General features: G+C 43.7%; 2 protein-coding genes across 2 annotated transcripts; one reads left to right on the top strand and one right to left on the bottom strand.

Annotated features, from left to right (window-relative positions):
• Positions 1-39: 39 nt before the first annotated feature.
• Positions 40-8,828, bottom strand: flot1b (flotillin 1b). Its single transcript, XM_071908507.2, has 13 exons — positions 8,688-8,828; positions 7,610-7,671; positions 6,971-7,046; positions 6,587-6,677; positions 5,768-5,911; positions 5,406-5,525; positions 4,894-4,989; positions 4,553-4,705; positions 3,996-4,177; positions 3,450-3,495; positions 2,777-2,914; positions 2,076-2,240; positions 40-1,971 (listed from the first exon to the last, which is right to left on the bottom strand). Exons 2-13 carry the CDS (start codon positions 7,650-7,652, stop codon positions 1,942-1,944), a joined length of 1,284 nt encoding a protein of 427 aa, XP_071764608.1. The 5' UTR covers positions 7,653-7,671; positions 8,688-8,828; the 3' UTR covers positions 40-1,941.
• Positions 8,829-11,050: 2,222 nt separating this feature from the next.
• Positions 11,051-15,760, top strand: tubb5 (tubulin, beta 5). The gene is made up of 5 exons (XM_078286932.1): positions 11,051-11,180; positions 13,837-13,945; positions 14,207-14,317; positions 14,435-14,679; positions 14,796-15,760. Exons 1-5 carry the CDS (start codon positions 11,124-11,126, stop codon positions 15,606-15,608), a joined length of 1,335 nt encoding a protein of 444 aa, XP_078143058.1. The 5' UTR covers positions 11,051-11,123; the 3' UTR covers positions 15,609-15,760.
• Positions 15,761-16,561: the final 801 nt, after the last annotated feature.

Here is a 16,561-nt window from a genome sequence, read left to right as displayed (position 1 = left end):
CATTCCATGAAATGACTTGACAGAAAAACAGCGACCAGGTTCCAGTGATTAAATCATATTTATTGTCTAAATGATCTTAGAACATATTTCTTCCCAGATACATCTTGGAATAGTGATAAACTCTAGAATACAATATTCACACTACTGAATTACTACATACTTAGCAACTTAAAGGATAGACATACGCAATCACAGATATTTGCTTACAAAACTGAATGATTAATCGCAAGAACAACATATAAAAGGAAGTGGAGAGATTGGATTTGGCTTCTGCTGCCATGGAAACAGCCCGTGGCTTGTCATCAGTCGGATGAGGTTAACTTCCCAGACATACTGAGCCTAGAGTGTTGGTATAGGCTTAATCCGAGAAGTCAACTCTTTAACCAACCTGGATGTTGAATGAAGAGTTTAACTTTAGTTTAAAATATCCAGGCACTTGGCGGTAACAAAATGCATAGGCTTGGCAGCCGGCAAACTTTGGACTGTTAGTGAAGAAAGAGAAAAAGAGAGAAGAAGCTCCTGAGGTCCTGATCACAGGTACTGGACTAAAATTAACTAAAATCTATAATACTCAGTGTCATTATCACAGTATCACAGCAAATCAGGACTAAAACTAAAAAAAACAACCAAAATCATCTATTGCCTCCTGTATACCAGTTCAATGTATTCATGCCTCTACACACTTGACAAAGTTTCATGCATCTCACGGCTTCAAACTTCAAGCAGCAAGCACATCAAAGCAGCAAGCTGGTTAGGTGGTTGTTTGATGATGTTTATACTTCACACTTGACCTATAAAAGGATGAGACTCCAACGACGCTGCAGCAGAGTCTAAGCCCACTATTTTCTTTTTCCACCGCAATATATTTCCAACGCTCTAAACAGGAAAACCATAGCTTGTTCCCACCGCCCACTTCCTTCCCATTCATACTGAAACGTACAGAAAAATCCCTCCACTTGCAGTACGGCTGAGATGATTTGGCGGCTCAATAATGTTGTTAGTTAACCTGCAAGGCACTGGCCATTCTATAAAGTTAAAGATTACTAGAATTAATTAGCAGCCCCCCCTTTAGTCTCTAATCTATAATGTAGTAGTGGATAAAGAGAAAATAAACATGCAGATAGCTTGCACTACATAAATCAGGGACACCGACACAGTCATATGCTGAACTCTAGAAATAAAAGGGCAATAATGATATGCCAACACTAAAAATTATGGGGTGATACAACAGCATTCAGTGAAACTGAAAGGCACTGACAAAAATCAAAGCTCCTTATAAACTGCAGCCATATTCCACTTATATGAAAACCTGATATAAACTTTCTACATAAAAGCTTGTAAAAGTTACAAGTTGAATGACAGTTTGTGGACCCAGTCCCTATGCAGGGGAAAATGAGGCTGATTGCAGTAAGAAAATATCACATATTGAAAATGGAGTACAAAAAGACAGAGAAAGGACTTTCTACTAGATCTATTATTGGCCAAAGTGGCCCGACGCCTTTGTCTCCATCTGGTACTGCAGAACCAAAGCAGCATCTTCAATAAGCTCCTACCATGCTGCTGCTTCTGCTGTCACCCGCCCACAGCACTCAGATCAGCACAGGTCAGGGATGTGATGAGGAACAAAACAAACAAACAAAAACAGGAAAAAAGTAGGAAAGCGCTAATCTCCCTTTAGAAATAACTGATAGTTGCTTGTCCAAAAACACTGAAAAAAAATGTATCACATCCCTGAAAGATACAGGAGGAGACCGGCGAGGAAACACTTTAGGCTACTGAGACGTACAGCAAAAACACACACATGCAGACACAGACGATTAGACAGGACTATGGAGTTGAGGAAACGTTACAGTGGTTATAGGCACTAGGAGGAGATGTGGAGTTCCCGCTCTGTATACTGGTGACAGCTCTCCTCGTATTACTTCTACTCTTGCTCTCTTCTTAACGCACGCGGGTGGTCTTTCCAGAAACCTGTGGAGTCAACAGGGGAAACTGTAAGCATCCACCGACGACCACTCACAGCAATCGTTCATGTCTCATCTCTCATCTACCCACACACACATACTGAAACTTACCTGTGAGATGTCGATTCCGGTGAGTTTCTCCACGGCGGAAGGCAGCCTGGTCATGATGTCCAGCACCTCTCCGGTCAGCTTGGCCGCTCCCACCTCGGACCCGCCGCTGGACACCATGGTGATCTTCTGGGCGGCCGACAGGGGCTTGCTGATCTCCTCTGCCATCTACAGGGCAGAAGGAACGTCGGAGTTACACAGAACAACTACAGCAGGAGGAAATTATCACACACAGACACATACGGCGGAAACAATGATTAATATGCCAAGTCATGAGCAGAACCACACAGGTATCTACAATCACATCACATCTACTAAGGCTGCACGGTTATGGCTAAAATGATAATCCCAATTATTTTGTCTCCTGAAATTCTGATTGCGATTATTACGGTAGTTGCACACCAGACGCAATTTCACTATTAAAAAGTTTAATAGTATGCAAACGAGCATGACGGCTGTCGTGCAAGAAACAGGTTCAGGCAAAAAGATGGGGATTGTTGGTCTTCTTGGTGTGCAACGTTGTATAACCCTGTAATAATCGTAAAATATCGGTGCAGCGGCAATATTTAAACACGTAGGGTTTCTCTTTACTGTCCACTGTTTTCGACTCAGCACTTGAAAACAAGATGTGCGTATAATTACTACTACTTCGCAGCCCTAACATCCATCCATCCATCCATCCATCCATCCATCGGCAGACTGACCAGTGGCAGTTTCTCCAGCAGCATGTCCACCATGGCTCCCTCCTTGTACTGCTTGAAGGCCTCCGCCTTCTTGGCCATCTGCTCGGCATCGGCACGGCCCTTGGCCTCCACGGCAAACGCCTCTGCCTCGCCCCTCATCTGCACACACACAAACACAAACGTGTAAAATACAGAGCAAAGGTTACAGTAAAAACGTATAGAGGACTGCATGTACTGGCAGTTGGTAAGAGGGAAAAGAATACAGAACAGATAGCGTGTTATTGTTAACTGCAGGAAGAGGGAAGTGGAACTGTGAAAAGGTTGACCCATCAGCCGAGAAAAGCCTAAGGGAAAGCATTTTGTAGTCTAAACAAGTGACATAAACGGTGAGACAGAATAACAGAGATTTTAGAGAAATGAACTATGGGTTTAGAGGAAAAGGAGAAAAGACGTAAATCACAGGCAGGAGGCTGTGAGAGAGGGAGGCCAAGTTTAATCAGGGGGAAAAGCTGCTGAGTGGAGGAGACAGGCGTGCAAACAGATATCAACTTCTAAAAAGAGGAGAGAAAGACGGCAGGAGTGAAGGTGCAGAGGAAGCAGAGTGAGAGGGGAGGAGGGGGAGACGTGAACAGGAACTGATTGGGTAAAGAGAGAAAGGAAGAGGAGAAGAAAGAGAAAGTACGGCAGGACTCACTTTAATGGACTCGGCCTCAGCCTCAGCCTCCATGATCAGCTGCAGGCTGCCGGTAGAGAAGAGGGGTTGAGCTGAATTTAAACCTGCACACTTTCAACATGCCTTGTCACTTCCATTTCTCCATCAGGGCTATTTTCATTTATTTTGCCATTTTATGCTTCTTGATGTTGTTCAGGCATTTCTAATCATGTTATGTTTTGTTGTCATTAAGATACTGTTACCCAATTCAGTTATGTCTTTGCTTGTCATCTTGATTTTCCTGTTTCTTTCCTTTGCTTGCATAAGCCCTTTGGGATTTTTTTTAACCCCACCTGCACAAATTTGCCAACTTTTTTCTCTTCTGTCTTATCCATTATCAAACTAAATTAACTAAAATAAAAACATTACACTATTGCTCTTATTCAGATTAGTTAATAAGATAATTAACTTGAATTACATTTTAACTGTAACACTTTTCAAAAGCAAAGTTACATAGTGCTTCACAGTCTGGAAAGTGAAAATACTCCAGAACTACACAAGCCTGCAGTAGTAAGCTCCGGTACCCACCGCTGCGCCTCAGCCAGCCTCTCCAGCCGGTATTTCTCGGCTTCGGCGGGCTTCTTGATTTTAGCCTCCAGCTCCTTCTCCTTGCGGGTGATCTCCTGCTCCTGCAGCATGATCTGCTGCGACCGCTCCACCACCTGAACCTGCATCTTCTCCTCCTCAATGCGCTGCTTGGTCTTGGCCACCTGCCACGGGAAGCAGAGGGAGAACGAAATGATAACATGGCACAGTCTAAAATCATTCCAAATTAATCAAATTTTAATTGGAATCTAGATTGCTGCAATTGGCACACACTCTGTAGCAAATAATCAGAACCTTTAGACGACCAGGACAGGAAATTAACTTCACCTGCCACAGTGGCTCATGGACTCACTTTCACTACTTTACCAGCCAAACATGATTTTTAGAATAGAAAACAGCCTCCAAATGAGGGGTGGGTACCAGCCAAACAGACTGACCGGGCCAAGCCAAAAATTACGAGCATGGCAAAAACATTGAGCCGTTCAGAAAATTCTCCCAGCATGCCCCTGGAGGATAAGAACATCAACAGAAGACTGCACCTGAAGCTGATAGGCCATTTCGGACTCAGCCTTCTTGGTGTTGACCTCAACGTCGTACGCTGCCTTTTTCAGCTCGTAGTCTCTCTGGGCCTTTGCCATCTCAATCTCATTCTTATACTGAGCCGACACCTTCTCCTGCATGGCATGGGCCTCCTGTATACACACAGCGGCAGGAAAGAAGTGGAGAGATGTCAGTGCATTTAAAAAAAAAAAAGTTATTAAATTTGACATTGCACATTCTCAAATTTGAAATGGAATCACATGGTCTATAAGGGTAAATAGAAGTCCTATTAGTCCATGAGCATGATGCAAACATTCAAGAACAAAATAAACTATTTTACCCTGATGACAGCGTCCCGTTTGTACTGAGCCTCTCCAATCCTGGCATCCTTCTGCACCTGGGCTGTCCTGGCTTTACCCAGGGAGTGCAGGTAGTCCTGGGAGAGGGGAGGAGATAGGGGAAAAAAGAGGGCGAGTGAGAGGGAAAGAGAATCATTTGTGAGATAACACAGATACAGCAGTAGGAAAAAAACCCCGGATGCATGTGGCTGCCACAGAACCACTTAGCCCTAATTCATCACTGAGGATAATGACGCTAATGCAGAGAGGGGCTGGTTGAGTCAGAGAGAGCGAGCGAGTCAATAACAATCACTGATGTGCATTACTGTAACAGACGAAAGCATCCCAGGCTAAAAGCTTTCATATCAAAAGGATGCAGGGGCACACAGACACCGCCTTCCTTCTCCAACCTCCTACTGTTTCAGTCATTCTAATGTTTTGATCATCGTCATCAGGCTTTTATCGTGAGGACATTAGCATTTGGAGTTGAAAATCGGAAATTAAACGGACGTACCTGATCATCGTGAACATCTTTGAGCGTGTAGCTGACGACTCCAATACCCATGTTGACCAGGTCAGAGGAGGCCACCTTGAAAACCTGCTCTGAGAACTTCTTACGGTCCTGGTAGATCTCCTACACACACGGATGGATACATTCATCACAGTGCTGTGCAGTACATCAACATTCAGTTATCAGATAAGTCAGTGATGCATAGACAGGATAAAGACAATATTTTGTGGGTAGAAATGTCACAGACATCCACAACGAGGGAACTATAACTCTGATGAAGCATGGCCTGTTGCTCTTTCAAAAGGTTTGCGACAGGTGTGTATGTGTATGTGTGTGTGTGTGTGTGTGTGTGTGTGTGTACCAACCTCCACAGTCAAATGGGCAATGATGGCTCTCTGGTGTCCCTCCAGTGTCTCCAGTGCAATCTGGGCGATCTCAGCCTCAGACTTGCCCATGAACATCTGGCAGGCGGTGGCCAACATCTCCTTGTTCTGGCCCTGGATCTTCACCTGGAGATGGGGAGAAAGGAGAAAATGACAAATAGTGATATCTAGGAGTGATCAGCAAGTAAAGATGCCAACACAGATGAAGGGCCAGTGAGGATAAGCCTATGCAGGACTCTCATGTAACATGAAATAAGACAAATTGTTATCAAGAAGGATGTGAAATTTTGGACCAATTCTAATATATCTAAAGTTAAATCAACTAACTGACTAGTCTAAAGTTGCCAAAACCAGATGTAATTTACAGCTCTTGTATTGTGCTTGCCAAAAACATGCAACCCCTCTATGAAAATGACAGAGTATGATGTAAATATTTTGCCCAGTAACTTAAAAATAACTAAATATGCAAGTTTTAGTGCATTTCTAGCAATGAAAATTTAGTTTTTCACTCTGGCAAGTCAGTAGGACTAGTTAACTGACTAGTACTTCTATTATCCATCTGTACATCACCCAGGGATTAGCTGACTAGTTATTTATTTGTTCCCTTGCTCCCTAACTGTCAAGATCTACATACCATAAAACCTCAATTAATGTACTGGGCATAGATCGGCTTTGGGGTCTATGCTAAACATATTTCATCAATTATAAAACATTCCATGATGAAGAAAATATCTAAGAGATTTGACACTGCTCTTAGTGAAAGACTTGTGATATTTCAGCCATCCTCTCCTCCAAGTATACCTGTGCAATGCCAGTGACAGAGATGGGGACGCCATGACGGGTGTAGACTTTGTCACTCTTCACATTCAGAGTCAGCGTGTTCAGTGTGATTCTGAGGAAGGGTGGATGAGATATAATAAAAGAGAGCAAAAAAAAGGCGGGGCCAAAGACAGAAAGAAGAAAGTGCGTCAAAATGAATCACCAGCCATGAAGACCACATCCCCAGGTTGCTAATGACCAACTGTCTGCTGATATATACCAGTGCACATTTACTTATTCATTTTTAAAGTATTAAATGTTTCGTTCTCTTGTTTGTATACCGATATGTCTAGTAAGGCACCTGTGTGACACTTATATAAATCAGAATAGAGGGGAAGAGGGAAAAAAGATTGGAAATGGGATCACCTCTGGATCTGCTGAATACATGGGACGACAAACACTCTTCCTCCCGCAATCATTAGAGGAGGAGAGCGGCCAAAGCCTGGGGGGAAAGAGAGGAAGGAGAGGGCACAATTTTAAAAAAGAAATCACTATTGTAAACATAACATTACCATACAATAACATACGTTTTTTATACAGATAGTAGCTTGTTAAAGGACAGTTATTCCACTTGCAGCCACACTTTCTATCAATGTGAGCAATGAAAGCCATTCACAGCAACTATTGCGAAACACATTGGCCGGGCCTACAGATTAGGTCAGTGTGGAAAATTCTTAGTTTACTCCAGTCTGACATCCAGGGTTGCTCAACGTCATCTTATCACATGATAGGTGATAATTAAATCACTCACAAGACACAGTTTTACTGTACCACTGTAAATAAAACTCCTCTTGGCTTACTTCAGGATATGTAGTGACACGTTACATAGTGCAGTGACCTGAGTTTATAACAGTATTACAAGATGCCACATGGAAGGATGATCGTTTTATTACCCAACAGGGGATATTCTACATTTCTAAACTTCCTGTTGTCATGTTGTTATCATACAACTTTGAGATACAGGCAAAGAATGTCAAGTTTTGCATAAATAACCAAATATCTTACCAGACACCACCATGGCTTCATTGGGACCACAAGTGTAGAACATCTTAATTTCTGCTTTGAAGCTGAAAATTAATGCAAGAGATCAAAAGAGTTATTACAACCCGGCTCAAGGAAGTAACACTAGTAACACTAGTCAAACTAGTAACATCACTACAGTTAGCTTAAATTAATAAATCAATCTTGGAAGTATTGCTGGGTTGCAAGAGTGTATAAAAATACAGGCCAAATGGTAAAACCACTGCCCTACAGGTTTGAAATGAGGAATCTGGATGCAAAAGGATTTTTGTTTTCTGTATTATAGGGAACACTCACTGTCTAACCCTTCAGTCTATTATCTACAATGTCAGACCAATGTACAGCTCAATGTACAACTCAATAAAAGATTAATTACAAACTAAGGCAAACATGATGTGACAGTATCAAACATAATTTTATGGGGATCAGGATGCACCTTTGATGAATTGGAAATGATGGCAATATCTTAATGTAAATCTCTTTGCATTCATACATTTGTTCACATTTGTTCATATGTTGTTCAAATGTCATATACTAAAACATTTGTTTCTGGATCGCTGGATGTTTTGTGTGTACACATATTTATGTGTGCAGTCAGATGTATTGTAGTAGAGGCTTCAACTGACACATGTCTATGTCAATCACCCAAGCCAAAGCCTCAATTAGGTTTCTAGAGAGCTATTCCAAATTTATACGGCTACGCCGGGCAGTGAACTTGGCTGGACCAGGACCCGGAGCCTCCCACAGACCCAGCAAAACAGACGACTCGGTTTTAATATGGTTCATTCCCAGTGAGAGCAAAAACCTCATCAACAAAAGGGTTAACAAGTAATGGCTAAAGCTAGCTGACTGTAACAAACACCATGGTAATCCAAGGGTAACGTTAGACACGGTAAATATTAAGAAAAAATGACTAACTGGATGACCTGTTAGCAGGCAAGCTAGCTCGCTAGCTAAATAGCAGTGGGACGGGGCGACGATACTACGACTACGGACAAATCCAATCCACACTACGCTAGCTGTAACTACGCTAACAAATCAAACAAACATTTCCGTTACTTACCGATCTCCGATCGATAAATAAAGGTGCCTTCCTTGTAGGACTTTCTGACTGAAATTGCGCTTTAAATCGGGTGTCAGCTTTCTGTGAGTCTATTGGTTACGGTAACGCAAGGAGCCTTTCCCGTCAACTGGAATGAGAAAAATGTCCGTTTCGACGGGGGAAGAGCACACTGACCACGCCCATCACATCTACAACAATGACGTCTGTCTGTCGCCATCTAGTGGTCATCAATAACAGCTGCACCTGCACTGTCATGATGTCTGCTTGTAGGTATCCGTTTATTAAACGTTATTTACTCTATCTATCTATCTATCTATCTATCTATCTATCTATCTATCTATCTATCTATCAGTCGCTAGATATAACATTTATGTTGACGTCTCAAATTTCTCATTGGTTTGAGAATTGTTGTGATTTTCCGTTGAACCTGGTCTCTTTCCATTGCCAACAGCATCAGTTGCCAGCTGCCTCAGTCTGCTGCCCTGTCTGAATCTAGCAGTTTCTAACACGATATTTTGTACAGTCTATTTTTCAGATTGAGATTAAAGGATATGATGCCCAGAACACACCACACCACAAACATGGTAGCTAGGCTATAATAGTGATGTTTATATAGGAGAGATTGTGACAGTACAATTGCCAATATATGATATTGCTTGAGTTGATGCTGCCTATACATCAGTAATTGAATGTATTTCACTTAGTCTTTCAAAATCAATGCTCACTATTTAGCTGCGAGTGTTCTGAAAACAAATAGAGGTGCAATACTCTACAATCACAAATGGCTTCACTATGGGGGGAAATGTAAAGGATAGGAAAGGAAAGACCTTACAGGGTTAAACAGGCTTTCTGGACTTCACCTCTTATAGCTGATTATCACACAGGCTATCCAGAATCATTGGGGTGATAATGATTCTTAATTATTTACACATCATCCATTAATTTTTAGAGGGAATTGTTTGGACAACACACTATATTTTAATGACTGGACAAAACTAAGTACATGATTGAGCCTACTCTTATTCTGACTTGAGTACAATTTAACTGAAGTAGAAGTAATTCTACCTAAATAAAATATTTCAGGACTCCTTCCACCTCTGACTAGGCTATTTCTTATGAGTAAAAATCAGTTCATTTCACTGAGAGCAGCAGAGTTCAGTACATAGCCTACAGTACTCTGTACTCCTGTTGAGCTCTAATCTGATCATCCTGAGATGGCTGGAGTCTCTGTCCTCCTTCAGCATCTTATATGTGAGCAGGACTGGGAGGAGAGAACTTCCTGCCCCTCTGCTCTCTGGACAGACCCGGCCTCCTGTCCCTGTCCTGTCCCCGGGGGCTCTTGGAGGATTTTAGATTTTCTTCCTCATTTTTATTCTTCTCGGTTCTGGTTTGAGGAGCAGTGAGGTTGTTCCAGGGGCCTCTAACATCGCTTTTCAAGAGGCCTTGGCTGTCATCTGACTGGTATCGGCAGTTGTAATCTGAACTTTAAAATTTGAAACTATTCTTTTGGTTATATCTTTGGTTTAGTTTCCCCAGACGAGAAGAGAAAGCTTCAGCAGATCATAGTGATTGGCAAAACATTTCAAATCCATTTCATCTTAACATTTTGTTTTGGTAACCACCTATTCATAGTAATAATCCAACAACCCTTACATTATGCCATTGTTTCAGGGAAGTTTGGAGCAACGACAACATTTGCGTTGCTTCACAGATGTTGCATGTCAACACCTTTTATTTAAGGCTATATCAGCTCACCTTCTGTGTATAAATCACACACATACACACACACACGTACATGCACACAGACAAACAAATGTATTCAGGCGTGGCATGTTTTGCCGAGCCTAAACCAGCCGAACTAATCCAGGGGTTTCCAAACCTTTTTATGTCGAGGACCCCCGAGGAGAAGGAGAGGCACTTTAGACCAGAGAGCCTCATTTGATAAAGGTTTTGTCCCAGGGAGTCTGGCCTGGAGTTTTGCCATCTGTCTACACTGTAGGGGTGGGGTTGGGGAGGGAGGGGGGGGGGGGGGGGGGGTAACAGTGAAGGGAGTGAAACCTCTGATTAGAATAGTCTAATCAGAAAGGTCATTCTTATACATTCTAATGCTAATATTTATTGAAAGAAATAACATTGGAATCTAACTAACTGGGTGTTTCTAGATCCCAGTCGACTGTCTGTTTCCCCCCTCGGAGACGCTGGTCAGTCTGCCGCAGCCTGGCTCCGCCTCCTGGCTCCGGGTCAGCTCCTCTGAGCCAATCCCCGTCCACAACAGCTGGGTCCGTGTCTGGCCCCGCCCCCTCCCCAGCCCCAGCCTCGGTCTGGAATCGCTCCAGAATTATAAATCCATTGTCCGCCAGGCAAGAAGCTGCGGTCGGCTCCTCGTGCAGTGGAAGTAGCGTTTCTCCTCATCGTCCTAACACTTTTGTATCCAGAATGAGGGAAATCGTGCATATCCAGGCCGGCCAGTGCGGTAACCAGATTGGTGCCAAGGTAAGGAAGAAAAATGGAAGATTTATTGTCATACAAGATAATAAACTCTTCTTCTAGCTGCCGAAACTGCCCAAGGCTCATTATGCATTACATATTCGTTAAAGGGATTTGGAGACGGGTCTATAGATGTCTATAGGAGACAAAAGACCCACTTGTTTCCTTCTGTTTATGAAATGCAAATGTATTCCTTTCAGACGAATTGTAGCTTGGGGTTTTTTTTCTTCTTAACGCAGCCGTTTAAGATGAGAATAAAGCATAAAATCAGTTCAGTTATAAAAAGTGTTATAGCCTACTTTTCAGTTTGTGTCCTTTTCTGTCTGGATCTGTAAGCCTGTGCACTGCGGTAACTGGTGGGTGGGTGTGGAATAGCGGACCGTGATTGTGTTGAACTATCAGCATAACGGGTCTCTGTGTCTCGACGGGTTTTGTTCACACTCCCGGGCGTGTCTGCATCTCGCCAGTGGGGATTCAGCTGACCTCAAGACATTGTCTAGGGAAACAAAAACAAAAAAAACAGTCTATTCTTCACTTGTCAGGCTCCTTCAGTGTATGCAACGCTCCTCTGGTCCCTTTGTCTTGCACGGGCAGATATGACTGGTATTCGAGACAATGAGTGGGAGCTGGAATATAGGCCAGGTTATTTTTTTTTTCTCAAATGACTGATGGATCAATGGCCCATATCGATTAGGTTCGTTTCTGCGGGCTGCAGATGTAGACTGTGCTGTCTCAGTAGGTGAGAAAGCAGGGGAGCGGTGGCAAGGGTGTGGCATGGATAATTGTCACAGAAAGGGCTTTTCTTTTTTAAAAAGAAAGCCAAAAGTGCATCTTGCCAGGGACATTATCAGTGCTTTTCAGAATGAGGTAAACCCACTGCTTTTCTTTTAAATAATCCTCAATGCATTTGGCATTATTCTACTTAATGGAGCCATACAATCTCCAATCAGGGAGGGAATAGATAACAATACACACCCACCCATTCTTACAGTAGCAATTACAATCTGTCTGACATGATGCCATCCTGGTCCATTATTATCCCATCTTTTTTTTTCTTTTTTTTTTCTTTTTTTTTTTTTTTTATACAGCCAATCATTTGCAACAGACAACATATGGTCAAGTCAGACCTCTCAGATCCACATAGGAGTCTGCCTTGGTATCCAAGCATCACAGTCATTAGGAAGCCACATTAACAAAAGCCTGTACATTACAGGACGCATCATTATCATAATGCTCTGCTGACAGAGATTTTAATGTCCACTAAAGCAAGGCCTGTCTCTTTCTAATCAATGTCTTTCCTCTGCTCTCCTAACCAAATTAGGGGTAGGGTGGGGGAGGAATGGAGGAAACAGCTGATGCACAGTGGGTGAAGTCACTGGGCTCTCAACTGACTTAATTTGCCATTACTGGAAATGTCTTGGTAGAATAGTCATAAGAAATACACACTCCCTTCTAACCATTATATGTAGCCTATATATATTTTTTTCATATTTCAAAAGCATCTGCACCTGAGACTGCCAACTGCAGTAAAACTATATCCCAAGGACTGTGAAACTTGAGTCAGTGCAGTATATCCATCTCCTATCTGAACCACACCACTGGTGTCTTTGTGAGTGTTTGCCCAATATGGTATTCGAATGACTTGAGAATTACTGGTGGCCTGGCAGAGGGGATCTCCATTTGTTGCCGTTCCCCCGGGACCCACTGGCTCAGATGGCCAGTGGATATGATTGACAGAACTGCTGAAGGACTACATTGTGGTGAATTAGGGTCAGGGTGTGGCATTGCTTTCCTGCTCATTGTCCCCATTCTTTCACTATGATTATTTTCAGTCTTCCCTGATGGCTATCTATCCTCTCGCTGTTAACTGTCCATAGTCTTTCTCAGTCTCTCAGTTGCTCCTTGTCACCTGCCTTCTTTCTCATTTGATGGACGTCCTTCCCTTTGTCTCTTTGTGCCGCGATCTCCCTGAGATTAAGGTCACTTGGTCATTTTTGCCTTACATGGTTTTATTAAAATGTCACGATATTTGAGTCCACAGCTGACTCCAATCTCTTAACTACTGAGCTGCAATACAGCCTGCTTATCCAGATTACTCTAAATCCTGCCTTAATGCTGCTGTTAGCAGAAAATCAGAGACGCTACGACAAACAAATGTCTCAGTTGGAAGCGCTCAGAAAAATGCGTGCATGCAAATGGCTGCCTGCACATCAACAGTCACACCCTCCTATGATTTACTGCACACACAGACACTTACAGAGCAAGATCCAAGTGGGGTCTTTAAAGAGAGCACAAGACATGAATACAGATCTCCAGACAATCAGCTTCTTCAGTGTAGTGTGACTGCATGCAAATGGAGTTCATTTTCAGTTTTGCCCCGGGAGTGATCTGTAGGTCCTTTGTTGCTGTCTCCTTTGCCTCGTGTGCCTGTGTGCCTGAAAGAACCCTTCTGCTCAGTCAGCAGTCGATGAACATGGAAATATTACAGCTGTATTACATTAAAGGGTAAAGATATGACATGGCGAGGGGAAAAAATCCAAAAACGCAAACCCACTGCTGTTTTCCTCGTTTAAGTCCCCCTTCCCGTAACCCACATTGCTACTGGCCAGATACTTTCATAGTAAGTAACTGTCATGCGATACTTTCCATTTTGTGTCTGCAGTTCTGGGAAGTGATCAGCGACGAGCACGGCATTGACCCCACAGGCACTTACCATGGAGACAGTGACCTGCAGCTGGACAGGATCAGTGTTTACTATAATGAGGCCACAGGTAGCTAGCCACCTCACACCTCAGATTTGTAAATAAATAAACAAATGCATACTATGTTACACATTTTCCATTTTACCATTAAGTTCCAAACTACAATTTGGCCATGAAATTCATTTCTCATGTCTCCTGCCATGCATGTTACTGTCTGATTCTTATCCTCTGTCACGTTATGCACCTTGTCTAACATCCAGCGATTCCTTACATTATTGACCTTGTGTGCTTTCTCCCCCCTCTTTCTCTCTTGTGCTTTTTCTTGTGAAGGAGGTAAATATGTGCCTAGGGCCATTCTGGTGGATCTGGAGCCCGGAACCATGGACTCCGTAAGGTCTGGACCCTTTGGACAGATCTTCAGACCCGACAATTTTGTGTTTGGTGGGTGAAATAAAGACATTTTCTTTATGTTGCTAATGAAATTGAAAGCTTTGACTGAAGCCTTTTATTGATTGGGGGGAAGAATGTCTCATCCCTGTGTCGCTCCTTCCCCTCCAGGCCAGAGCGGTGCTGGAAACAACTGGGCCAAGGGTCACTACACAGAAGGAGCTGAGCTGGTGGACTCAGTCCTGGATGTGGTCCGTAAAGAGTCTGAGAGCTGCGACTGCCTGCAGGGCTTCCAGCTCACCCACTCTCTGGGTGGTGGAACCGGCTCCGGCATGGGAACGCTGCTCATCAGCAAGATCCGCGAGGAGTACCCCGACCGCATCATGAACACCTTCAGCGTGGTGCCCTCCCCCAAGGTAAGCTGCCCTTGTGATAAAGCGTGATACTATTTTTTAATTTTAGCTTCTCTTTGCCTTAGGTTTTCTATTTCTAGACGTGAGACTGAACGATCTGTTTGTGTTTCTGCCTCCAGGTGTCAGACACAGTGGTGGAGCCTTACAATGCCACCCTGTCAGTCCACCAGCTTGTAGAGAACACAGACGAGACCTACTGCATCGACAACGAGGCGCTGTACGACATCTGCTTCCGCACTCTCAAACTGACCACGCCCACCTACGGAGACCTCAACCACCTGGTGTCCGCCACCATGAGCGGTGTGACCACCTGCCTCCGCTTCCCCGGCCAGCTCAACGCCGACCTCCGCAAACTGGCCGTCAACATGGTGCCTTTCCCCCGTCTGCACTTCTTCATGCCCGGCTTCGCCCCCCTGACCAGCCGGGGCAGCCAGCAGTACCGCGCCCTCACAGTGCCCGAGCTCACCCAGCAGGTGTTCGATGCCAAGAACATGATGGCCGCCTGTGACCCGCGTCACGGCCGCTACCTGACCGTCGCCGCCGTGTTCCGCGGCCGCATGTCCATGAAGGAGGTCGACGAGCAGATGCTGAACGTGCAGAACAAGAACAGCAGTTACTTCGTTGAATGGATCCCCAACAACGTCAAGACCGCCGTCTGTGACATTCCGCCCCGCGGCCTCAAGATGGCCGTCACCTTCATCGGCAACAGCACGGCCATCCAGGAGCTGTTCAAGCGCATCTCCGAGCAGTTCACAGCCATGTTCCGTCGTAAGGCCTTCTTGCACTGGTACACTGGCGAAGGTATGGATGAGATGGAGTTCACCGAGGCGGAGAGCAACATGAACGACCTGGTGTCCGAGTACCAGCAGTACCAGGACGCCACCGCCGAGGAAGAGGGCGAATTTGAGGAGGAGGCTGAAGACGATGCTTGAAGATGTGAGACGTGAAGACCAAGACATCATTGCCAAAACGGAAATAGAATCAATGTGGAACAACCTCAGAAGTAACAAAAATGGTGTCAAGAGCATTGTTAGAATCAAACTTTAGAGCACATTAGATATCCCTTGTCATTCACTGCAAATAAAGTTGGCAAATGGAAATGTGTTTTCCTTTCTTTATTGCTTGCATATAAATGATTATCAAATGTCCAGACATGAAGTACACTTAATCCACCTCCTATATTTGGATCACATTTCAAACCAGTGTAAGTGTAAAGGCTAATTATGAAGGGGGATTTCCAGAGGTACAGGGTTGTATGAGTCATGTATGCTCAGTTGAGGCAGAGGGAGATATTGATGCATTCCTCTGCTGTGGCCCAGGGCAGATGGAAAACAGAGCTGTGTCATCTAATTTTCTATGCTACGCAAGAATTGGTAGATTAACCTTTTCGTTACAAAACAGTTCATTAGTTTAGTTTAGTTTATTTGCACATATTAAAACAAACAACAAGCAATATAATAATGAATAATAATGAAAAAAAGAGAATTAACAAGAAAGAAAGGGAAAGAAATGTACATGTGCAGGTGAGGTAAAAAGCCCAAAATGAGCTTATATCAAAACCTCACCGAGGTTAGAATGGAATGGAATTAACGGTCTAGGTTTCACATACAATAGACCAGATCTGGCAACCTTTCTGGTTTCTATATCAAAAGATGAGTTGCATAATGACAACTGCTTTCTACCCAACTCGCCGACAAGCCACTCCATTCTTGAAATATTCACCCAACACTCCTCGCACACACTCCCGTCTGGCTGGCGCAGCACCTGCAGCCAGGGTGGAAAGGACGCATGTTAACGCCGGGCACACTGATCATGTGTCAAAGAATATTAAAATGATTTCTTAGTATAAGCTCAGTGCGCCCTGGCAGTGTTTTGATGATCACTT

Source organism: Centroberyx gerrardi, chromosome 12 (genome assembly GCF_048128805.1).
Source record: "Centroberyx gerrardi isolate f3 chromosome 12, fCenGer3.hap1.cur.20231027, whole genome shotgun sequence".
Lineage (NCBI taxonomy): Eukaryota > Metazoa > Chordata > Actinopteri > Beryciformes > Berycidae > Centroberyx > Centroberyx gerrardi.
This window is presented reverse-complemented; position numbering and strand designations above follow the sequence as displayed.

What these genes read in the sequence shown, in the direction of transcription:
- flot1b (XM_071908507.2), bottom strand. Translation starts at nt 7,652, where the DNA reads ATGTTCTACACTTGTGGTCCCAATGAAGCCATGGTGGTGTCTG. An exon ending in TGAAGCCATGGTGGTGTCTG is followed by an intron (nt 7,047 to 7,609) that starts GTAAGATATTTG and finishes CTTTCCCCCCAG; the next exon opens with GCTTTGGCCGCTCTCCTCCT. An exon ending in CCGGAATCGACATCTCACAG is followed by an intron (nt 1,972 to 2,075) that starts GTAAGTTTCAGT and finishes TTGACTCCACAG; the next exon opens with GTTTCTGGAAAGACCACCCG.
- tubb5 (XM_078286932.1), top strand. Translation starts at nt 11,124, where the DNA reads ATGAGGGAAATCGTGCATATCCAGGCCGGCCAGTGCGGTAACCAGATT. An exon ending in GTAACCAGATTGGTGCCAAG is followed by an intron (nt 11,181 to 13,836) that starts GTAAGGAAGAAA and finishes TTGTGTCTGCAG; the next exon opens with TTCTGGGAAGTGATCAGCGA. An exon ending in TTACTATAATGAGGCCACAG is followed by an intron (nt 13,946 to 14,206) that starts GTAGCTAGCCAC and finishes TTTCTTGTGAAG; the next exon opens with GAGGTAAATATGTGCCTAGG.